The sequence below is a fragment of the Notamacropus eugenii genome, chromosome 5 (genome assembly GCF_028372415.1).
Source record: "Notamacropus eugenii isolate mMacEug1 chromosome 5, mMacEug1.pri_v2, whole genome shotgun sequence".
In the NCBI taxonomy this organism is placed as follows: domain Eukaryota; kingdom Metazoa; phylum Chordata; class Mammalia; order Diprotodontia; family Macropodidae; genus Notamacropus; species Notamacropus eugenii.
The window spans coordinates 359,525,162-359,550,773 of record NC_092876.1 but is presented as its reverse complement, the minus strand read 5'-3'; the positions used below and the strand labels follow the sequence as shown (position 1 = coordinate 359,550,773).

General features: G+C 38.9%; 1 protein-coding gene across 1 annotated transcript in view; it reads right to left on the bottom strand.

Annotated features, from left to right (window-relative positions):
• MORC1 (MORC family CW-type zinc finger 1) overlaps positions 1–19,355 on the bottom strand; it is a 190,469-nt gene extending 171,114 nt beyond the window's left edge. The window contains exons 1-4 of the mRNA XM_072614049.1: positions 19,225–19,355; positions 15,449–15,502; positions 8,728–8,762; positions 1,059–1,127 (exon numbers count right to left, since the gene is read on the bottom strand). Of these exons, the coding sequence (XP_072470150.1) occupies positions 1,059–1,127; positions 8,728–8,762; positions 15,449–15,502; positions 19,225–19,289 (223 nt within the window). The 5' untranslated portion in view covers positions 19,290–19,355. The remainder of the gene's footprint in view (positions 1–1,058; positions 1,128–8,727; positions 8,763–15,448; positions 15,503–19,224) is intronic.
• Between the last annotated feature and the right edge of the window lie 6,257 nt (positions 19,356–25,612).

Here is a 25,612-nt window from a genome sequence, read left to right as displayed (position 1 = left end):
AGGTGCTTAATAAATTCTTCTTGGTTGACTGATTGACATTTATGAAGAGATAAGGAGAGAGACCTAATAGATGCAAGTATCTGATTGACATAGTCCTGGGTCCAAAGATGTTCTTTTTGTGGAGAAGCCAATAGAACCAGAGTCTGAATATGAATCCACACATAAATACTATGTGTGGATTGGGATTATAGGACTTCCCTACCTTGGTAATGAATAACACTGGACTATACAAACAAAAAGAAGACAAGGAGTTTAAAATCCCCCCCCCCAGACCCCCCCCACCAAAAGCCTCAATGCTATGGGGCATATCTGATGAATGCTGCTCCATAGGTTAAGAGGGTTTCTTCCCCTTTCGTGTAGAAAATAACCATGAAAAATTCAATATACCAAGAAAAATATCACCAAGCTTTACCCCATCCAAGTCATGTATCCAGGGCAATGGATGAGAAACCAAATGCCTCAGGGTTCCCATTGGGCTTCAATTACAGTTTTGTATGCATAAGGAAAAGATACGTAAGTGAGTCCCTCTGCAAGCTGGGAAATCTGTCTGAAGTCATCATCCCTCTGATCATGAAAGAAAAAAACATTAACAACTAAAATACAAGGTGAGGTGACCCCTAACAGGAGGTTAAGCGGAAAACGAAAATCCACCTAAAGGGACTAGAAACTAGCCCTGGAGGCTAGTGACAGCAGTACCTAAAGGATTAGTCTTAGAATCAGGCTGGGTATTAACAAGTCTCTGATAATTCATTAGGTGGCACTACTTCATGCAAGCCAACTTAAAGTGTATCTATAGCAGTAAGTACCTTCTAAATTTCATTTTTTTTCTATCAGAATGTCTGGCCTCCTTTAAGGACAGATGGCTAGAATTAATTTATCAAGCCAGTTGAAATACTTAAACCTGATAAGTCAAATCTATGGCTATTCCATACATACCCCACCCCCACCTAAATGGCATTCAATACCTGATTTCGCATATGGAGCTCAATTTGCTTTTTCATTGGTTTTTCTGACTGATCGTGGTAACAGCCAGTTGGGTAACTAGATAATTAACTTACCAGGGTTCATTCCGTATCCATCATCAAGGAAGCACAACATAAATCCACCCTGTAGTTTTTCATCATCCACTGTAAGAGAAAGCAGCTATTACTAATAAATATTAAGCTTAATTTGTTCATTAGAAAGTCATGCTGTTTGTATGATTAATGTTCCTCCTAACATAGGAGCAGGGAGTGACACAGAGCAGGGGCACAATGATGGAACTCTGGGGAACTTGGCTGCGATTTTATGGAAACAGCAGGGGAAGAACAAGGGTGTAGCTAGAATACAAAAGCACTGAATTAAATTAAAATGAAGAGAAATTTTAAAAGCATTAAGAAGTTACCAAAACATATCAGAAACTAGTCTGCTTTGTAGAAAAAAACAAAAGAAAAAAATTTTTAAAAGCCAGACCCTGAAGCAACCCTGGCCCATTTGAACAAAGGCTACTGACCTTGACCTGGTCCATAGGCCTTTCCTTCTTTCCTTTCAAGCTCCTTTCTATATGAGTTCAAGTGTCTCCTGATGACCCTTTTATAACCTTTTTCCCTGCTTACATTCCCTCAAATTTCACCATTTTACCCAAAAGTTCTAAAAGACACTATCTGTCATTGTGCAATTTAAATTCACCATCTACTACAAAGTCAACTTAGCATGACAAATAGCCCATCAGAGCAGGTTCTTCTTTCAAAAACTTACTAGCTGGGTGAATTTAGGTAAATAACTTAACTTTTCAAAACCTCATTTGCAAAATGGGGATAAAACAATATAGGGTTGCAACACAGGATGGATTTAAAGAAATTATTATTTAAACATGAGTTTTCATTCTTATTCTACTCTTAGGAAAAACAAAACACAACAACAACAACAACAAAAAAACCACCAAGAGGATAAGACACAGGCCCTGCAATCTTGTTGGAGAGATTAGCATTGTCAAGCCTTAAAATAAATCAAAGCCACAAGTTGAGGAATAAAGCATCTTTAACTGAGATAACAGGATAGCAAACCTGCCACCGTGGGGGATATCCAGTGGATTTCCCAACCAAAGAAACCCATGAAAAGGTTTTTATAGTTTTAGGAGGAGAGAGGGGGAGGAGACAGTATGAAGTAGCAAGTCCTGGTCATGAGACTCCAATGGCCCTTGGCAATCCAGGCAAGGAAAGGCATTTCACTCTGGCTGTTTTACCCTTAGTGCCATGAATCCCAAAATGGAAGGGGGCAGGGACATCAAAGGCCTAGATCAGCTTGAGCCATGTTCCTCCACAAGGCAAGATCTCTGGATGGGGAAACTTAGGGTGTGGTTCAGCTCAACCTAATCAAGAGTAAACATCTTAAGAGTAGGAATTCTAGGACCTTACTGAAATTCTGACATTACTAGGAACATTTAAGGGAGTGTCAGTTCATAGTACATTTGGCATTAACAATTTCTGTCATTACATTAACAATTATATTAGCAATTTTATCAGCACAAAATTGATATTTTTAATCTAGAGTCCATGACTTTAAAAAATATCTTGAGAACTGTGTTTCAATATAATTCATTTCCATTAGAATCTTGGGTATATTATTTTATGCCTTGCAAAACATTTTGACATGGGGTGCACAGGCTTTATCATACTACCAAAGGCATCCATGACACAGAGTCAGTTAAGAAACTCTGTCATAAAGTAATAAAATCAATTTTTTTTTTTAGGTATACCTTAACACATATCCAAATAACTACATGACAGGAAGTACGCCTTTATTCACTAAGCAACAACATTAGAGATTCCTCATTTACAGCTACTCTCTGACCTAGCCCTGACTTCCTTCAGATACCCTGAATAGTGGCAAATTTTAGAAACAGAGAAGTGGGGGAAGATGGAGAGAGAGAGAAAGCTAGACAGAGAGAGACACACAGAGACAGAGACAGAGAGAGAAAGAGGCAGAGAGACAGAGACAGAGAGACAGAGAGAGATCCTATGCAGATTTTCTTAGTAGTTAATAAACCAGCTCTGAAGGTTTTTTGAAAAGATTCGTTTTCCAAAATATCTTGAGCAATGGAAACACAATTATAACATGAAGATAAGCCCCAACATTTGCTGGACTAAGATAGACATAAATAATCTTTACTTCAGTCTCTTGATGATGACCACCCATGGGTTAAATGATCATCTCTATTCTGATGACTCCCAAATATATTTAGAGATAGGTGGATAGACAGACAGATAGGTAGACAGATAAATGTGTATATATGTACACACATATATGTACACATTTTTGTTTATATTTTAGAGATAGGGTAAGATGTTAAGCATCTCTCCATCCTTTATCTCCTTCCTACACTCCAGATCTGTTATCACCTGCTTCCTGTTGATCTTCTCTATCTGAATTTTTCATAGGTATCTCAAACTCAGTATGTCCAAAATGAACCCATTATATTCCACAACCCCCTTTCTGTGAAAATTCCTCTTCTAAACTTCCCTATTAAGTGACCACCATCCTTATATTCTTCCAGGTCTGCAACATTGGAGTCGTCCTTGACTCTTCTCTCTTACTCATCCCCATAACCAATTGTTTACCATAGACATCATCTTTCACACTGATCCTTCCCCCTTCCCTCATCTCACACCCAAATTTAGGCCATCATCATTTTTTACCTAGACTGTTGTTAACAGCCTATTTGGTCTCCCTTCTTCCAGTATGTCCCTTTGCAATCCTTCCTCCACAGAGGTGCAAATCAATATTCCTAACGCAAAGGTTTGATCACTTCAATACACAGAAATCCTCAGTGGTTACCCATCACCTCTAGAATAAAATACAAATTCCTTAGTGTGAAAGTTTAAAGCATTTCACAACCTAGCTCCTGCATATCTTTACAGTCTTATTTCATATTACTTCCAATCACAGGCCATATTCAATCACACTAGTTGTTTTCTAAACTTGAGCCCATTTCTATGTCTTTCCATATACTGTTCTCTATGCATGTAAAGCAGAATTTCTCTCCTTGTTTATACTTTTTAGAATCCCTAGATCCTTCAAGGCTCAGGTCAGGTGTCACTTCCTATGTTAAGCCTTTCCTGATTCCCCTTAGTTACCAGTACTCCCTTCTTTTTATAATTACCTTACATTTCCCTATTAGTGTCATTGGAATAATCCCTATCCCTGGTAGAATGCAAACTGCCCTGAAGGCAGGCTCTGTTTTATGTTTCCTTAAGTCTCCACCACTCAGCAGGATATCTTTGCTTATAGTAGGTATTTGTTGTATACCTGTTGAATGGAACTGATATTCTGGTTGAGTATGCTTGAAACTGAATATTCGTACTTTACAAATCATAACAAGTCTACATTTAAAGGGTTAGCTACCATTAAAAGACAAGTAATAAATTTCAAACTCAATGATTCAAAAATAATGCTTTGAAGGATTTCAGGGAGAGAACAACTTGAACCCAATGATTATAAAGAAAGATTTCATAATCTTTCTTTCATACAGCCAAAGAGTTGGTATACTCTGAGCTGAACCCTGAAGAACTGATAAGATTTGGCTGGAAATGGGGAGTATTCCTGATATTTCTTTGACCACAAGATTTAGAGCAAGATTCCCAACCTAGAGAGCCCCTACCCCAAAGAGATGAAAGAAGCTTGTCAAAGGGGTACAAGGAACATTTGGCAACTGCGTTTTCCTACTGAAATTAATTAACTTCTTTATTTTCTTATGTGCATAAGCATGGCAAACAATACAATCAATTTCCTTTTATACTGAATTAAGGGTATAGGAATATATCAAAAGCCAAGGGAAATGGGGACCCAAAAAAAAAAAATGAGAGCTCCTGGTTTAGAGCTAATTCATTTAATTCCGCACTTTCACTTTACAGATAAGGAAACTGAGACATAGAGAAGTTAAGTGACTTCTTAATGTCACATAATTATGAAGCACCAGAATTGGGGTGTGAACCTAGGTCTTCTTAATTAAATCTAGTGCTCCTTCCACCATTCATGCCCTTAAAATATATACTCAAAGATTCATACAACAAAATATGCATGGATTATGGAATATAAGATGGATAATTTTGATTACATTAAATGAAAAAGGGTTTGCACAAACAAAATCAATGCAACCAAGATTAGAAGGAAAGCAGGGAAACTGGAGTGGGGGGCGGGAGGGATTACAAGTTTCTCTGATAAAGGCCTCATTTTTCAAATACATAGAGTACTGAAGCAAATTTATAAGAACATGCATTCCCCAGTTGGTAAAAGGTCAAAAGATATGAAGAGGCAGTTTTCAGGAGGAGTAATCAAAGCTATCTATAGTCACATAAAAATGCTCTAAATCAAGATTAATTAGAGAAATGCAAATTAAAACAATTCTGAGGTACCACCTCATACCTATCAGATTGGCTAATATGATAGAAAAGGAAAATGACAGATGTTGGAAGGGATGTAGAAAAATTGGGACACCAATGCATTAATGGTAGAGTTATGAAATGATCCAACCATCCTCAAGAGCAATTTGGAACTATGTCCAAAGAGCTATAAAACTGTGTATACCCTTTGACCCAGCAGTATTACTACTAGGTCTCTACCCCAAAGAAAGCAAAGAAAAAGGAAAAAGGATCTCTATGTACAAAAATATTTATAGTACCTCTTTTTATGGTGACAAAGAATTGGAAATTGAGGTGATCTCCAATAACTGGGAAACAGCTGAACAAATTGTGGTATGACTATAATGGAATACTACTGTGGTACAAGAAATGACCAGCAGGATGCTTTCAGAAAGACCTAGAAAGACTTATGTGAACTGATGCATAGTGAAATGAGCAGACCTAGGAGAACACTGTACCGAGCAACAGCAATACTGTATGATGATCAACTGTGAATGACTTAGCTGTTCTCAGCAATATAATGATCTAAGACACTTACAAAGGACTTATAATGAAAAATGCTATTTACTTCTATTGAAAAATTGGTGGAGTCTGAATGCAGATTGAAGCATACCTTTTTAACTTTATTTTCCTTGAAGTTTTCTTTTTGGGGGTCTGGTTTCTTTTGCAACATGACTAATATGGAAATATGTTTTACATGACTGCACATGTATAATGCATATCAAAATGCTTGCCTTCTCAATGAGGGGAAAGGGAAAGAAGGGAGGGAGAGAATTTAGAACTCAAATTTTTCTTTAAATGAGTATTAAAAATGTTTTTACATGTAATTAGAAAAAGATAAAATATTAAAAATTTTAAATGGAATAAAATGTGCATGAAATGTACAGAAACTAGGAAAAAGAGCACCCTCCCTGGAGCAAGGCACACATTTAGGGGAATGAAAGGAAATAAAGTTGGGTAAATGAGTTAGAGTCAGATTATGGAGTGTCTCAAAAACCAAGTGAAGTTTACAATTGATCAAATAGATAATGTGGATGTTTTCGAGTCATGGATTGATGACATGAAAGTACTACTTTAGAAGATTAATATACACTCAAGATAACAAAATTAGGAGGGAGGGTTCAAACAGACCAAAACCAGTTAATGCTGGAGGAGACACAATCTTGAAAGTACTGAGAGATTGGTTCTGAAAGTAACTCAGGGAAAAGAAGACAGCAACAGAATGAAAAGAATCACAGACAACATTAATGTTCCCCCATTGTAACTGGAGGAACATCAATAACTACTGGCTCGTAAACCTACCTTCTCATCTTTTATAAAACATTTATAAAAATTAAATAGGTCTGAATGAAAGGTTACCTTGACAAAAATACAGGCAAGGAACAAGCAGGTATTCACAAAGGGACCTCTACAACAAACTACATTTTTATATTGCTGAAAGGTGCAAGAATATAAGTTTCTAATGTTTATTTTTTTTAATTACCAAAAAAGCAATTTTAAAAAGTCAGCCTTAAGAGATCTCCCCCAATAAGAAATTTCTCATACATGTTCTTAGATACAAGATTTCCTGATTTACACAAATTTATACAAATTCATATACATATTTATACAGATACAGAGATAAGCCTGTACAACAATCCTGACAATTTACTTAAGGCATAAAATGGGAAATTAGCCAAAAGTGTCAATGTTGCAGAGAACACCTTATATAAGATCCAAGTGGCAAGGAGATTCCCTATAGATGAGGAGGTATTCTAGAAGCTCTTACTTGTAGACACTGTGGTAATTTTCCCAGAACATAGAGGGTATCCGCTATGAGAGCCAGGATTATTCAAAAGAGCTCATCACAGAGAAAAAACTAAATGGACAAAAGATGCCTTCTGTGTAAACTATGACAAGTATTTGGATGGTCAGTTCATCAAGCTAGTATCATTACACATATGTGGGGCAGACAGTGAAAACCTGTTTTAAGTTAGGGCCAGAATTCGATAGGAAGAATGCAAGCTAAAATTGCATTTAGGAAATTATATAGTGCTTTTAATATTTCCAAACCTGTTCCCCAATGCAAAGACTCATATTTTCTATAGAAATATTTTTCAAATGCTGTTTTATAGCTGCAAATATTGGGACATTATACTCTCTAAAGAATGTTTTGTAGGTGATCCAAAGGGCAATGGAGAGATTTATAATGGGTATAAATAGACTACAATATAAATCTAATGATGGTGCAATCTGATGATGATGACTTAATATTATTATTAATAATAGCCAGTAATTATAATGTTTTAAAGAGTTAGGTGATTCAGGGATTAGAGGGCCTAGAAAGCGAAAGTCAAGAGGGAAGGAAATAAAATAAGCATTTGTTGCTATATGCCAGGCACTGTGTTAAATGTTTTACAAATATTATCTCATGGGATCCTCAAAATATCCCTGCAAGATAGTTGCTTTTATTATCCCCATTCTACAGGTACAGAAACTGAGGCAAAGAAAAGTTCAGTAACTTATCTAAGGTCACACAGCTGGTAAGCGTCTAAGGCCACATTTGAACTCTGGTCTTCCTGACTCCAGATCCAGTGTAAACACTGTGCTGCCTAGCTGCACAAAGAACCAACAGAGTAGATGAAGAACTCTGATCCTATTAGACAGATTTTTAATGATCTGTATAGCCTTTCTCATCTTCTTTCTTGTCCCCCTTTTACCCCTACTGTACATACATATTTGTAAGAAGTCTCAATGGGGATAGAAGTAAAGTACTTTTATTATCTATTCCATCTGCATAAACAACCTAGTTTTACAGAAATGAATTCTATAGGCCATTGACTTATTAATACTCTGCTTTATCAAGTTCCTTACGTATTTGCTGACTGAAAATGAGATAAACTAAAAACAGTGTTTTTAGTCTGAAATTTTCTATTTCCCCAAACAAAACCATCTCATATTGTACATTCCCATATGCAATTTAAAACTGTGATGCACTGGGAGAAAAAAGATGCTTGTTTAATAGTGAAGAACAATTAAGTTTATGTACTCTGTGAGTTTCAAATGTTCTTTTATGATAGGTAAGTTCAATGGCCAAGAATATCTAGAGGGTAATAAGAATCCTAAAAAAAATATAATTTACCAAATAGTACTTTCAATGAGTACCTGACCCCCACAAAAGAACATATTTCTTGCCCTGAGTCTCCGCAGGAATAATGAAGTCACAAAGCACTTACAAAATACAAATACACTTTTACTTCACAGAGTAAAATGGATGCAAGAAAATATGTATATAATCACTTAAAACATATATGCACATATATATTTATGTTTGTGTATATCTGCTCACCTGAAAACACGTCAAGTCTTGTAGCCCCTGCATCTCTGGAAACAACACAGAAATAATTATTCCTTTCAAGATAGAATGCATATTGAAGAGGGGAAGTCAAACTGAACTACTGATATACAATAAACATAACACATCAAAAATCAAAAACGTGGAGCTATTCACTTCAGTGGCTTCAAACAGTTTCTAAAAAGCTTTTCACGGTTAGTTTATTTTCCTGGTAAGACCTCCGTTCATTTGGATATTATGAATGTCAAAAAGTCTCCAAATTCCTAAACCTTGGGAAACAGTAAGCAGAAGAAGGAACCATATGAAATCAAGTATCTGAAGCACTAATTAAGAAGAGGGTTTGGACGTTTTTTTTCTTGGCTTCCAAGGACACGAATACCAAAAGTGGGTGAAAGTTGCAGAATTAGATATGTCTCCTGTAAGGAAAAGCTTCTTAATAATTAGTGCTTTCCAAAAGTGGCCTACTTCAGGAGGCAGTGAGGCCCCTATCTTTGAAAGTTATCAAGTAGAAACTACATCACCACTTCTCAGGGATGCTGTTTGGTTTGGACTAGATAGCCTCTGAGAATCCTTCCTTCTATGATTTGGACTTGACACAGGGCACTAGGATGGTATTTAAAAGGATAGTGTATCACTTCTGGAATGTTAGTGATCAGTTCAGGGTGAATGACCCTGATCCACACTTCTGCTAGATATCTTCTCAGTATACCTAAAATAGAATAAGGCAAAAACTTCGGCGATTTCTTCTGCTTCTCATTAAGTAGTCTTGACATCATTAGTAGGCAAGAGAGACTCCTTAATTTCTGATTTTCTAAATGAGATCTTTTTAATATCTAAAATACTTAAAACACACAGACACACATATACACACACGTTATAGGTGACACATTTTTCCAACGCTTAAAAATCAACCCAAACTCCCACCCCCCTTTTTTAAATTACTCATTCCATCAAAATAAAGAACACCATCACAAATTATAAAAGTAAACATAACAGCTCAGGAGGCCAACCTAGAGATGCTCATGCCTTTTCAAACAAAATGAGCACTGAAGCTAAAAAAACAAGGCAGATGTCTCAAAGGTGCCAGAAGCCTTTCAATAGTTTTTGGATTCTGCAGCCTAACAGATCAAGAAACTTAATTAATATCAATGTTTTGACTTCCTATTACCAGAGTGACAAAACCCAGAAATTATAGGTTTAAAATGCAAAAATTTCTGCAATTAAGAAACAATGATAAAAACAAACAAAAAAAGCTAATTTGCAATTTATATGCAAATAATTGTATCACTTGCATTATCATAAACAAGCATTTATTAAATATCTATGTGACACACAATGGACTAATTGTTGGTGGAAAAAAGGCACAAAATTTGACACGATTTGTGGGTGAATTTTTATGATAAACCTTTATAATACTTTTTAGGCATTCCTGGGAATCATCAATATTAATCCCTATTTGGAAAATTTTTTATTTGTTTTCCCTGCCTTCCAAGAACCTGAGATATCAACTAAATGAAAACTAGTTGCTTTCTCTGTATTCAACACATCTGACTATGCATAGCTGTGTTGTCATCATCTGTTAGAAAATTTCCCTCCGAGTAAAATCCAAGGAGTCTGCATGATTTGTACTGGAAAAATAAATAAGATTGCTGAAACCAAAATGAGGAGGCTACATTATTCCTTGCTAGATTTATAATATGGTATCTTTGCCTTATTTCTGAGACTGGTTCTCCCTACCTTGCCCAAGTCAGAAGTTCAGCAGCCACTCACAGGCTCAATACAACCAGTAATTGGCACAGTAAGTGGCCAGCATGCCACTCCTTATGCAGCATGGTATCCCCCCCACTCCTGAGAGATCGTCGTTTAGATGACAGACTTAGTTTGGACACCCAATGGCTTAGTCCACTGTAGTTCAGAGTCCTAGAATGCAAACAATCCACAAACCTCAGCCTCACCATACACTCAGTACAAGCCTGGGCTACCACACTCAATGATGGTGTCTGCTCCTTACACAAGCAGCTGTTATTCTTACTTCTGTACTCAAGTCCTTAAAACAATTCAGTTTTATCAGAATCTGAAAAAGAATAGAATTCCCTGGCTTTTATCCAAACAACTTCTTCAACCTCATGTGGAAGGGCACTGAAATCTGTTTAAAAAGCAACTGCAGCTGATTATCATGAGACAGAATATGAAAAGATTAGGGATGGAAGGTTTTAATAAACTGGCTATTGAATATTTTGAAACAAGTGGCAAACTCTGCTGTTGCAGAAGGAAGTCTAATCTTTACTAAATTAGAAAAATCTAATGCAACATCTAAAGTATCCAACTATCCAATGCAGAATTACTACATCAGACAAAGCTAGGCAATATTTAATATGCCAGATAAATAGACAGGGCTTTAAAGAGGACTGGAGGAATGGTAGGATAGGGCTTTTATGGGACAGGGATTTTTGGGGAAGGGCAATGAGTGGTCCATTCAACTCTAAAATATATTAATACCTTCAGCTTTTTGTTTTTCAATTGATGTTATCATCTTGCCCAAGCTAGAAATGCAGGGATTCCACTGCTGAAAAGCACAGAAGCTTGAACCTGCTTCTCCCTGTTCCAGGGCGCTGAACAATCTGGGACCAGACCAGTGTAAACACCCATCAGTTTTAGTCCACTATAGCTCAGTACTCCCAAAATCACTCAAGTAAATCTAGTGCAGCTCAGTACTCCCAAACTCAAGCAATCTACCAGCCTCAGCTTTCCCAGTAACAGGGATCACAGGCATGTGCTACCATGCCCAGTTATAATAAATACCTGTGTTGCTGAGGCCTTGAGTTGGAGACACTGACCTTACCTCTCTGTTATACTACCTTTTCTTTAACTCTTGAAATTTAGCTTTCCAGTTTATTCCTGGGATAGACATTATATTTGTCTCAGTTAAATGAGTCAATTAACATTTGTTATATCATTATGTGTCCGACATTATGCTATGTGATGGGTGTACAAATGCAGTAATAGAATTAAAATTATTTTTATTCTATATTCTGATTCTTGTTTCTCTCTCCTACCCCTTTCTTCCCCTTTGTGTATGATTATACAGCTGAATTTTACATACATAAATACTGAGTGTCAACACACAGAAATACATTTATATATAAACATATACCTAAATACACACACATATATATATATATATATATATATATATATATATATATATATATATACACATAACTAAGTGGCACAGTAGATAAGAGTGCTGGGCCTAGAGTCAGTAAGTCCTGAGTTCAAATCCAGTCCTAGCCACTTGCTAGTTGTATGACGCTGGGCAAGTCACTTAATCTCTGTTTGCCTCAGTTTTTTCAACTGTAAAGTGGGGATAATAACACCTACCTCACAGGGTTGTTGTGAAGATTAAGTGAGTTTATATTTGTTAAGTATCTAGCACACTGCCCGAATAAGTTCTATGTAAATGTTAGCTACTTATTATTTTTTATATATTATATACTTATATTATTATTTTCATTATCATTGCTAGTATATATTATTACTATTATTTTACTATTCTCCTTCTTATGCTCTAAGCCTCAGTCAGAGGCTTATCCTATTCATACCCTGAATAGTACACATTTGTTCTAAATGCTTTTGACTTTGCTCATGCTGTTACTTGTTCCTGGGAACCCTTTCCTGATACTCCTTAATTATTAGTACTCTCTCTCTCCTTACATTATTTTGTTCCTCCTTACTTGTGTAAAAGTTGTATTTCTGCCAAAGAGTGTAAGCTCTGAGGACAGGCACTGATTTTTCTTTTATATTTGTATCCCCACCATACACCTGGGACAAAACCTTGCACCTAATTGGCTCTTAATAAACACTTATAAAACGAAAGAATGTCTTCCCTACCATCTCTATTTGCTGAAAATCTAGAGGCAAGTTCAAATGCTACCTTTATCAAAGTGCTTTCTATAACCTCACCAGTCAAAAGTGACCTCTCCCTTCTCTGAAAGTGCGTTTGCCTTCTTTATACCTCTTCTATGCACTCAACAAATTCTATTTTTCTGTTATAACTTTGTGGAAAGGCAAGTGTGAGATAGTATGTAAAAGAATGGGCATGGAGTCAGGAAGGATTGAGTTCAAGTCTTGCTTCTAAGAGAGTAGATGTGTAACCTTGAACAAGTCTTCCCTGTAGCCTACTGACAACTCTTTATGATCCTAAGTTACAGATCAGTTTTTTCAAGTTAAATTCTTCCTTTTCTTTATTTTTAATAAAAATTTCAATTAAACAAGTATTCATTTTTCTTCCTTCCCAACCCCTAACTTTAATTTAAAGAAAAATATGAAAAACAAAATTGTTGTGAAAATATGCATAGCTAAGCAAAAAGAATTCTTGTATTTGCCATCTCCAAAAAATGTATATCTCATCTTGAATCAATCACCTCCCTGTCAGAGGTAGGTAGTGTAGATCATCATCAGTCCTCTACAATGCTAGTTGATAACTCCATTGATCTGAAGATCTTCCACAGGCATTTGTCTTTACAATGTTGTTGTTACTGTATAAATTATTCTTGTTCATTTTATTGCGCATCACTTCACAAAAGTCTTCCTAGGTTTCTCAGAGCTAATCCCTTTTGTCATTTTTGACAGCACAACATTCAACTACCATAATTTGTTCAATCATTTCCCAACTGTTGACCACCTCCTACAAACCAGTTAATGCAACAGTGATAAAAGACTTTATATTGGGGACTCCCCAACTGCAAATACAAACCAAAATAATAACAATAATTTCTTATCTCTCCTACTAGATGGCAAATTGCTTGAAAGTGGGGAGTTTGTCCTATTCTCTTTCAGCTCGCTAGTGTATAACAGATTAACTTGTGTGCTGTTGTTGTTTGGTCCTACATTATCAAAGAGGGCCAATGACATCATGGGATGATGTCTTGACTTGCGAGCGAATTGGATTTAAGTAAGGCAGAGATGCACAAAGTTGGGAGCCTCACTCTCTCTTCCAGAGTCCTCCTATGAATCTTCCACAGAAAGTAATATGCTGGAGGGTTCTCTTTGGATTGGTCAACATTTCATGGGAAACTGTCACACTTTAGTGTTATTCATTGACAAATGATCAAGAGCTCTGTGAATCAAATCCGGGGGGGGTGTTTTCACCCTTCCCCTTACCTGCATAAAATACTTAATCATATTTCTGGAATGGATAAGTATATCACTGTAGAGACATCCTAATAAATGTCTGCTTCTCTCGATTGTAGACTCAAAGAGAGAGCGCCAGTTCACCTTGGTGACAAATTCACATGAAGCATGTTCTCTACTCTGTTACTTCCTTTATTCAATTCAATTTCATTCCTCAAGTATTTATTTAAAACTGGTTATATGCCCTATACTTTGCTAGGATCTGGAGATACAGAGTAAAAAGTTAAATAGCCCTGCCCTCATGCATCTTACATCTTACTGGGGAAAAATACCACAAACATGAATAAGTAATAATAATAATATTATTATTACACAGCATTTTGTTGGTTTACAAAAACACTTTAGAGGTATCTCATTACATCCTCACCACGACCCTGTGAGGTAGGTGCTATTATGTTTAACATTTTATAGCTGAAGAAACTGAGGAAAACAAAAGTTAAGTGATCTGCCCAGGGTCAAACAGTTAGTAAATGACTGAGCCTGGATTCAAATAGTATGTGTACACTCACATATATAAGTTACATATGTACATATATACACATGCACATACAAATAAAAATCTACATGTATTAATATACACATATATTTAAATGAAAAGAAAGAAGGGAGAGAAGGAGGGAAAGGGAAAGGAAGGAAGGGAGAGAGGGAGGGAAAGAGGGAAGAAAGAAGGGAGGGAAGAAGGAAGGAGGGGAAGGAAGGAGACAGGAAAGGAAGGAAAGAAGGCAGAGAGGAAAGGAAAGGAAAGGAAGAAGTAAGGAAAAAGGGAGGAAAGGAGGCAGGGAATGAAGGAAAGCAGGGAAGGAGAGAAGAAAAGGAAGAGAGAAAGAGGAGGAAGGGAGAATGGAAGGAAGGGAGAAAGGAAAGAAGGAAGAAAGAGGAAGGAAGGAATAAAGGAAGGAGGAAAGAAAAATGGAAGGAGGAAAGAAGGAAGAAGTAAGGAAGCAAGAAGGAAGAAGAAAGGAAGGAAGGAAGACAGAATTTTTGGAGAGGATGCAAGACCATTTGTAGGAGGAAGCACTTGAAATGAGTTGAAAGGAGGTAAGGATTCCAAGAACCAGAGATGAGGAGGGAGAGCATTCCAGGCACGGGGGACAGTCTATACAAAAGCCCACAGAGAGAAGGTGGAATATCATATAAAGAAAAGTAAGTCAGTCAGTTTAGCTGGAAGAGTTAGTATGGGAAACTGACGATGTAAAATCAGTTTGGAAAGTATAGGTTGGAGAGAAATTATAAAGGACTCTAAATGCCAAAAGAAGAGTGGACAATTGCCTACAGGCAATATGCAGTCAGTGAAACTTCTTGAGCAGAGGATGAACTTGGTCTGACCTGTGCTTTAGGACCATCAATTCAGAAGCTGGACGATGGACTGAAGAGGAGAAAGGCAGTTGGTAATGTCTAAATATTATAATGAATGGTGCAGCTATGCCTAGGAGAAATAATCACATCATCATCTTCAAATCCACCAACACTGGATTTATGTCATAATTTCCCTCAACAAACTTAAGTTACAAGCATATCTTACCTTGCATTGTCAAGTAATTCAGCAAGGGCTCCAAAAAGGAAGCTGTGAGTTGTGCTGATGGAATACAAAGGAGGTAAATGAGAAAACAGCCCAGGACATGATGAGAAAGGGTCGTAACCCCTGTGGACACATGAAGAAAGGCAAAGAAGCAATTCATCCAAGACCAGACAGCTAACCTATTAAGGAATTATTCTGGAGTCAGGTTTCTCTGAGCTATACTGGTTCTGAAGTAGATGCCCTCCATTAAGAGTCCCAGGAAAAGAACAGATTAGCAAAACGATTTGGTCAATTCCTTGTAGAGCAAAGACATTAGGGGCAAAAGTGTGACTATCAAACAGAGTCCTTAAAGTTCGGAAGATGTTTTATAAACACTCTATAATTTGTCCAGTGACTTGTTTATTAAAAATTGATTTTAAGGAAGGCTAGTTTCTAAAGAAAAATAAGGATTAAAGGGCCACAAGCAAATTTCTGTATATCGAAGAGGTAATATCTGTTGCTGCAACAAATGAGAGCAAGTGTCCCTGTTTGTCCTTATAAGCTATACTCATCCTGAAATCCTTACAACTTCTGAGGCAGGAAAAAAAGAAAAAAAAAAACTGCTTCTAAAATATCTCCTTAATCCACTGTCTGAGGTCATTCTCTTGATGATGCCAAATTCTTAGAAACTACACAGAAAAGGTATTCACAATTTTAGAATCCTTAATAAGCTCTGTATAGGTGAATTCTGAGTACTGAAGGTCCTGTATTTGCCTTTTTTTTTTTCCATTTACTGGTCCAGGTATCTCAATTAGCGACCATAAACCAGAATTGAAGAAAGATTTCCTAAGTAATTTTCTCATGCCTTTTAGGCAGAGGCAGTAGAAGCTAGGGGGGCTCATTTAAATAATCACTGGCTCATCTATACAACAGAAAAGATTACCCCCAACACCATAGAGAGTCCAAATTATATCAGCTCATACGAAATTATGCATGTAACTTAAAATTTACTTTAAAGCATGTACATATACTAGCTTTTAAATGTATTTCATAGATGCATGTGGGAAGGCCCCTAAGGTAAAGGCAGCTTTAAGATCTTTGCTAAAAGTAACTACTAAAGTTAATAATAATAATTTGGGGCCAGACCTGTGATTTCTTGGCAAAGGAAGCTACTGGAAGTGGAAACTCCCTTCCCCAGGGTAGATCAGCATGTCTTTTGCAATTTATAGCATAAAAGAGCTGGCTGGAGCACTGAGATGTTCAGTAGTTTGCTCAGGATCACAATGCCAGTACATATATGAAGAGGAAAGTGAAGAGCTTTAATACCACCTTTTTATTCATCATACCACACTGCCTTATAATTAGTAACAACAATAAAAATAATACCATTTCACATTTATATAAGCACTTTCAAGTTTAATAGAGGTCTCTCACTTTTAGCAAAACTGATCCCCAAAAATCCAAATTTAGGCTAAATTGCCACAATCACTTGCTTTACCAAAATAGTACTCACTAATATCTATCTACTGCTTTAGAAGTTTGGGAAGCACTTTACATATGGGATGAGGGGGATGTAAATAGCACTGATGGCTCAGCTGATTGACTTGGGGATGCTTCCTTTATCTCAAAGCTCAAGAGTCCTTCAGAGCTGACACTTAGGAGGCTGAATAATAAGGATAATAACAGCACTTACCTCCAAAGGCTGTTATGAGGCTCAAATGAAATGATTAGAAAGCACTTAGCACAGTGCCTGGCACATAATCGTGATATAAATATTAGCTATTATTACTATTACTGTTGTTGCTGTATCCTCCATTTTGCCAATAAGGAAACTGAGGCTCAGAGAAGTCACTCCACTACTACAGTCCTAAAGTGGGATTTGAACCTATATTATTCCAACTCCAGGACCATTATTCTACCCATTATACTGTGATTACTCTAAGCAATGAGCTCTTCCAGATATTTAAAATATAATTCAACGCAAAAAGATAAAATGTTTTGGTAACACTAAAAGACAAAAGGTTGTGGTAGCCTATTGATTGTGAAAGCTGGGGAGTACAGTTACTTTGAATGAAACAACTATGGCAAAATGATGCTGGAGTTTCCCTACTGATCTATGCCTCCATCAAAAATTTACTTTGGAGAGAAAAGATGAGGTGAATTTACATCTGATTTTTTTCCCTGAGGCTGTTGTCATTTTAATTTACTCAGTTATCAAATCATTGATTGAAAGCAGGGGGAGAAAGCAGAATGAAAGCATCAGCACCCAGATTTAAGCAGAGAGAAACTATCATCTAGTCTCATTTTCTTTGCTTACTATCTCTACTAAAAAATCCTAAACAAAGGCAATGTTAACGATTCCCAAACTATGTGGCACATCACATACTTTTGGGATTTTAACAAAACCCAACATACGTCTTCATCACCAGATATCCCTACGGCCAAGGACCCTCAATCAGGGTAACGGTATTGATGACAGTTAGATGGCACGGTGAATACAGAGATGGGCCTGAAGTCATGAAAACCTGAGTTCCAATAGAACCTGACATTCACTAGCTGTGTGACCCTGGGCAAGTCACTTACCTTCTGCCCAGGTTTCCTCATTTGTAAAATGAGGATAATACTAGCATCTGCTCTCTCTGGAGAGGTGATAATTGTAAAGCACTTAGCATATAGTTAAGTGCTATAGAAATGTTAGTTATTATTATTATTACCAAGCTTTCCCTGGTGGAACTGGCACTTTGCACAGTGCCTGGTAAAAAGTAAGCACTTAATAAATGTTTTTTGATTGATTATAACTCCAAGATGGCTGCTTCCAAACCTTTATTTCAGCAATTTGATAGAAAGGAAGCCTCCTCCATCTCCGAGACTTTATTAAACAGATTCGGAGGTTTCTGTGTCAGAACTTAAGAGCAGAAATATTTTTTCTTTCCAAAATTGAAGGACACTGAACCAGATACTGCTCTTGACGACTACTCATTGGCATGAACCCACCCTACTATGTTCTAAATAATAAGCAAAGCAAATTTAAAAGGGCCTTTGCTTCTCCTCCACCTTCCAGCCTGGGGTCAGAGCAGCGGGTGCAGGGGAAGGCAGTGGTGTTGGGCTTGATGAGGGAAGCCTGCAGGTCCAATTCCATCTCCGCCTTACCAGCTGCCCAGAGGTCCTGGTAAACCATCTCAGCTCTGCCAGGTCTGGCTGCAGCACTGGCCTGCCCTGCCTAATCCCTCTGACTGTGTGAAGTGGTAGTGGTGGTGCTGGTTGTTACTGAACTTGGCAACATGGAGGGGGTGGACAGAACGGAACCCGGGCCTTCCCCAGGGTCTCATCCTCTCTAAAATGGGGGGTCTCTGAGATACCCCCAAAATCTAGCGGAAGAAAAGGCCTCGGCCTGAGGGGAGGGGCGGGGCCTCAGGGCCCTGAGGAGAACACATCTGGAGGGCAAGCCCGGCGGGGTGGGGGGTAATGGAGGCAGGGGACGGGGCTCTGCCGATGCCAGGAGACACCTGGCATGGGGGGGCGGGGCGGGGGAGGGGGGGCGGGGCGGGGGAGGGGGGGCTGGCTCACCTAAACTGATTTGAAAAAAAAATTAAATCATCAAAGGAATGGGGGGGATTCCTGAGGGAGTGTCACCCCCGGGACGTTCCTGCTCAGAAAACCACAGGTTTTGGGGTGAGGATGGGGGGCTGGGGGCCAGCAGGGAGGAGAGTTATTTTCTTTAGCACAAACAGAAAAAAAGAACGCCCATTGCGGGGAGGGTGAGCCCGCCCCGCCCCCCAGCGCCCGGCCAGGTGGCTCACCTGTTGGTCTGGATGTAGTCCAGGTGGATCTGCCCCCGCCTCAGCGCCGCATACCTCTCCCCCATGCTCCCCAGGAGCCTCAGCCTGAGCGCCGGCTCCGCAGAGGCGACGTGCTGGGGGATGGGCGGGGCGAGGAGGGGGAGGAGTCGGGGGACGCCCTCGCGCCCCCTGGCGTCCTGGGCGGGGAGCGCAGCCCCGGCCCCACCCCCACCCCCCGGGGAGCACCCAAAGCCTTGCTGGCTCCCCCGCCTTGTTGGCGGGTGTTCCCGGGGGGGGGGGGGGGGGGCTTGGCCTGGAAGACCGTGTGCGCCCCATCCCCGCCCAGGCCTCTTCCCTCAGCCCCTGAGGGCTGGAGAGTTCTCGGGATCGGGGTGCGCGTGGCCCTGCCGGGTGCAGGCTGCCTCAGTTTCCTCCTCTGTGAACTAGTGATGATAGCAGCACCGGCCTCCCCGAGGGGCATCCAATGGGATAATAATAGTGCCGGCAAGTGGTGGTGAGACCATCTTGGAGAGCGCACGCGGAGTCTAATATAGTTAGAAATAGAAAGAGTGGGATGGAGATGTTAGATGCCCCAGAGGGCTCGTCCCCCTCCGCCCTGTCCAGCGCGTGCTGCGCCCACTGGCAAAGACAGAAGTCACCAGGAGGAAGTGACTGGCCCGGGTTGCATTGCTACTAAGTATCTGAGGCAGAATTTGAACTCAGATCCTCCACTCTACCCACTGTCTTAGGGATCCCTTTTCTCCTTTGGAGAAGATGGGAAAGGAAGGAAGGGACAGGGATTTAGCGATGGGAGGGGTGTCACCACAGCCTCAGGTGAGTCCGGGCTCTCATTTCAGGTCTAGGGCTGTTGAGCCTGGAACAGCAATGGATGGCAACAGCCCTGCTCCACAAGCACTTGCCCATGTGCAAGGCCTTGTGTGAGCCCCAGGGAGAGGAAGGAAGGCAACACCAGCTGCTATTGAGCTGAGACTTTGAGTGCTGGTTATAAAAGTCCCAAGGGTGGCTCTGTTGAATAATGAATTTGTAATTCACTGGGATTACGCCAGGACTACGGTCCCCTCCCACTTATAAATAAGGCAAGAAATCAGCAGAACAGTCACCCTGCTGTGAAAGATAGGTATACAGGCTATTATTCTATTCATAAGGGTCAGGGGTGGAAGAAGGTGTTTGAATGGCAACCCAATGGAGAATGGTATTGTATTTTTGTTTGAAAATGAAATAAACATAAAAATTAAAAAGTGTTTTTTCTGATCACATTTTTGTTTAATTTTCCATGTGCAACTGGAGCTATTTTCCTAAATTTCCCTTCCATAGAACCATATGGGATATGACTTTTTATAATAAGAGAGAAAAAACCCTCTAAGAGGCTATTCTGGGTTTATTTCCCCCACCTCTCCTCCCCCAACTTCCAGCTGCTACCTCAAAGCAATTCACTATTTAAAGCACACATGATACCATTAGCTAAGCCAAACCAGTTATATTTCATTTCTACCCCAGAAAAATAAATGTGTGCTGTATAGAAACACCCATTCTGAGTACTTAGAGTAGAGAGCTTGTTGGCTCTGGTTTTAGGGAGAATCATCATATGCTAGGATTGGCCAGGAGGCAGCTTGTGGAAGAGGAGGAGGTAGGGAGCTGTTGCTCAAAGAAAGAACTGAATCAAGTAACCCAAAATGAGAATATAGCATGTGTGACCCTGACTATGTAATTCAACTTTTCTGAGTAAAATGGAAGAGTTGGACTTTGGTGATATCTACTTTCCCTTCTAACCAGAAATCTATTGGAATCCTCTCTTTTCTTTCCAGTATACACCCATGCAATGCATATGCCCTAGTTATATACATTTGCCTTTTGTGACTTCTTTTCCGTACCAAATTTCACTTATTGAAAAATGTAAAGGCTAAGAGAGATGAAGTGAGAGTAGCTAGATCCCATTCTTTTTAAGATTGGGCCATATACTCCCCCAAGAGCGGATCTTATCTCTTGAGTATGGTCTCTTGAAGATTGAAGATAGTAGTCAGGTTATGTGTACTCTGAACTTGAGAAATTAGATAGCCTCATAAAGTATTGAAACTGGAAGGACATTGAGTAGATAACCAGTGCTTGGAATCTCTAATAATACAGCTCTCTTATCATTTAAATAATACTTGGGTAAGCCATACTTTCATTTCTTTTCCCAGCAAACACATTTTAACTGAAAACATTCTGGACAATGATTATAAACATGAAAAATTGTTATTTTCTACCCTAAGGCAATGCTATTTCACAGCAACCATAAATAAGAAATGACATCAGAGAAATATAATAAATAGCAAAGGCAAATGCTGTGAAATGAATAATGCTGAAATGAGACTAATGATCTTAAATTAATAGAGTAAGAAGTCTTAATCTCAAAGTCTCCCACAACCTTCTACTTCATTCCCCTGCTTTCAAAGTAGAATGAATGTGTTTATCCTAACTAGAAAGATCTCTTAGCAATCAGGTTTCAGTGCCAAACTGTTCTGTGTTCATCTACTCTGGAAGTTCTTCCTCGTATCCCACCCAAATTCACTTATTGTTTTCCTCATTTATTCTACATTTATTGAGACTCTTCTAAATGCCCAATATTGTGGTAAGCAGTGAAGAGAATGCAAAAGAAATAGAATAGTAAAGCAGTGATAAGAGGAATCAAATAGGAAATAAATGCAATGAGGGCTTCAAAGGATGAAATCACCAGCCACAGAATAACAAATTATCAAAATAATCTTCCAGTCCGTTATTCTGACCATATCACTTACCTGTTCAGTTTCCAACTGGATAAAATAAAAACATACAATGTCTTTGAACTTCCAGTTATGGATATAGCACTGTAAGAGAGGGAAGGAAGCAAGCAAGGAAGGAAGGAAGGGAAAAAAGGAAGGAAATAATTTATTAAGCACCTACTATATACCAGGCACTATGCTAAGCTTTTTACAAATATTACCTCATTTGATCCACACAATCCTGGTAGGTAGATGTTATTACTGTCCCCATTTTACTGTTGAGAAAACTGAGGCTAACAGAGGTTAAATGGTCTATCCAAGGTCACAAAGTTAGTGTCTGAGGCCAAATTTTAACTTAGATCTTCTTGACTCTAGGCTTAGCACTCTGTTGACTGTGCCACCTATTTTAATTCTCTTATTTTACAGATAAGGAAACAGCCCCAGAGAGATGAAAGGACAACTAAGGTCTTACAGGTAGTAATTCTCAGAACGTCTATTTGACCCTGCTCCTCTGACTCCCCCCCTCCACAGTACCATGTCGACACCAGTTTACCATTTTAGCTGTATTACAAAGTATTCCCTTTTACACACTCTACATTCCAACCAAACTGTACCACTGAGTGTCCCTAAAGTCTTCATGGACTACACACGTTTCTGATCTATGTAGGTTATCCCCTATGCCTTGAACAAATTTTCCCTTCATCTCCACTTATTGAAATCTGTCTCATCCTTCAAAGCCCAACTCACTTCTTACCCCTTTCTTTCCTTTTTTCCTTTCTTACCTTCTTTCCTGCCTTCTTTTCCTTCCTTCTTTCCTTTCCTATTTTCCATTCTTATTTTCTTTCCTTCCTTACTTCTGTCCTTCTCCCATCCTCCACTCTCTTAGTTGAAGTGACTTCTCTATTCCCGAAATTTTATTACAACTGTTGATCTGGATTTTTACTTTAGTTTTATTCATTCTAGCTTATGTTTTTTTCTCATTTGTCAACATATATCCCCACTCCTAAAAGCAGATATTTGTTTAAAGTATAGGTTTTTATACTTCAATGGGAAGAGAACATTATTTTTCATCTCTATACCCTTCTGTTTAGGGTAATTCCTTGTACACAGTAGATACGTAATAAACAAGTTATTGAACAAGGTAAGATAAGAAAGGGTTAGGGAGAGAAGCCTTGTGGAGAATGTGAGCCTGCATTAGATCTTGAGAGAAATGATGACTATGAGTTCATCAAGTGATGGCAAGGCATCAGATGATGAAAACAAGTCTAAAGGAATGGGGGCAGTAAGAGAGAATGACCTAGAGGAGGAAAGAAGTGGTAGAGGTATAGCTAAGCAGCAACAAACCTGAAATACTTGACCAGAATCTGTACTTTCTTTGGTGAACATGTTGACCATCTTCCTGCTAAGCTATCTTCCCCTTTCAGCCTCCTAATGGACACTCCAGTCCCTACTCTAGGCGTTGTGCTCTTGTTTGGTGAGAGTTTGCCAAGACAAGTGGTGCCTAAACTAGCCACACTAAATTCCAGTCATCTACCCTGACTCATTCCACCTCTTATTCTAGGAACTATAAGTCAATGCTACATTTACTGAAAAATTTCATTAACTGCCCTACAACTCCATTCAACATCCCTATGACTTCTTAGATCAAAACACTGCTTCTTGTCCACCACTTCCCTTTTTCTCCTATTTGACAAAAATGTAGACACCTTGAGGGAAGGGTTTACTTCTTGTATTTGTATCTCTAGCACTTACTACTGTGTCTGGCAAATAGTAAGTGATTAATAAATGATTTTTCCCCATTCATTCATTAGTAACTCCATTTATTCAGATCCTTCTATACCTCATAATCCTGAGGAGGTCACTCTGTGTTCTTAGTCTATACTAATGGAGCATAACCTGCCAAGCTGGAAAGGCTTTAGGTATGGGCTTGTTTCTTAACCAAGGGCTGGCCTAACTAAATTGAGAGAGATTAATCACTGGTCTGGTGACAAGTGATACATTTTTGAATGAAAGCTCCCATGTAGTGGACAGAGCACTGGATTTGGAGTTGGGAAGACTATAAATCCTATCTCATACTCTTACTGGCTATGGGACTTTGGACAATTATTCACTTAGACCCTCTAAGCACCTACCTCAGGAAATTGTGAGAATCAAATGCTAAGTACCAAGTGGAATCCAAACGCAACTCTGGCATTCAGGTCCTTTCTAAATTGTCCTTCATAATAATAGGTAACATTTATTTAATGCTTGAGTGTCTGCAAGGCCCTTTACTTGTTGTCTGATTTGATCCTTACAGCAACCATAACATTGAAACATCAGTGTTCCGGGCACTATGCTAAGTGCTTTATAAACATTATCTCATTTCAGACCCAAAATAACCATGGGAAGTAGATGCTATTATAATCCTTATTGTACAATTGAGGAAACTGGCTAACAGAGGTTAAGTGACTTGTTCAGAGTTACACAGCTGGTAAGTGCCTGAGGTAGAATTTGAATTCAGGTCTTCTGAATTCTAGGCTAGAGCACTCTATATGCTACATCACCAACTGCCTTGCAACAGCTCTGTTAGACAGTTGCTATTATTATTCTTATTTTGCAGATGAGGAAACTGAGGCTGAAAGATATGAAGTAACTTGCCCAGGGTCACACAACTAGTAGGTGTCTGAGGCTGGATTTGAACTGAAATTCTCCTGCCTCTGGTCCAGTGCTCTATCTACTGTGCCATCTAGCTGCCACTGAACTTAGCTCTTTTATGCCCAAGTCCAGTGCTCAATCTACTATGCCACCAGCTAGTTAATATGGAGTCATTCTTGGTTTTTGAACAAAGGGACGTTATGATGATGAGGAGTGTGAAAGATAGACTATACCAGAAGGGAAAGAGGTAAAATTCCAGCTTGCAATAACTTAGGCACAGACCCAGTGGCAGTAAAGACACAGAGAAAGTGATAACTCTAAAAAGTATTGAGCAGGAAGAATTGGGAGGCTGTGATGAGTGACTGAAGACAGGGCAGCAAAGGACAGAGTGGGGGTTAAAGATGATTCCATTTATTCAGACTTGAAGTCTACAGCAGAGAATAATGCCACTGAAAATAAGAGGAAACAAGGGAGCATACTAGCTGGAGGAGATGAGGGAAAAGCATGGGTTAATTTTTGGAGATGTTCAGTCTGAGCTGTCAGCAGGACATCCAAGTGGTGGAGATTTGGCTTGCTGTAATTTAAACAAACTTCTGGTTTTCTTGACTTCCATGGAGATAGATAACCACTGGTTATCACTGTTGGTAAAATATACCTTCATCTATTGGAAGGCAGTAGTTAAGTCATTACATTCATAAAAGCACTCAGCCATAAGCCCTTCCGAACTTAGGAGCTGAGTTCTTTGTGAGAAAATGACGTCTCAGGATAAGCAAAAATGACGGGGGGTAGAGTAGGCATTGGTAAGTGAATAGAAAAAATGCAGTTTGTGGACCCAGTATCGTTTTTTTCAAGCTTGTATATTGACATCTATTGATAATGTTTAATATAAAATTTTGGAATAATCTCTTTGTTCTCTCTGAAGCAAACTCAGAGAATGCCTCTTCCTATGTCAGCAAAAACCAGCCAAGGCTGACTCTACATTCCTTAGGAGACCTTTAACCTAAGACACTATA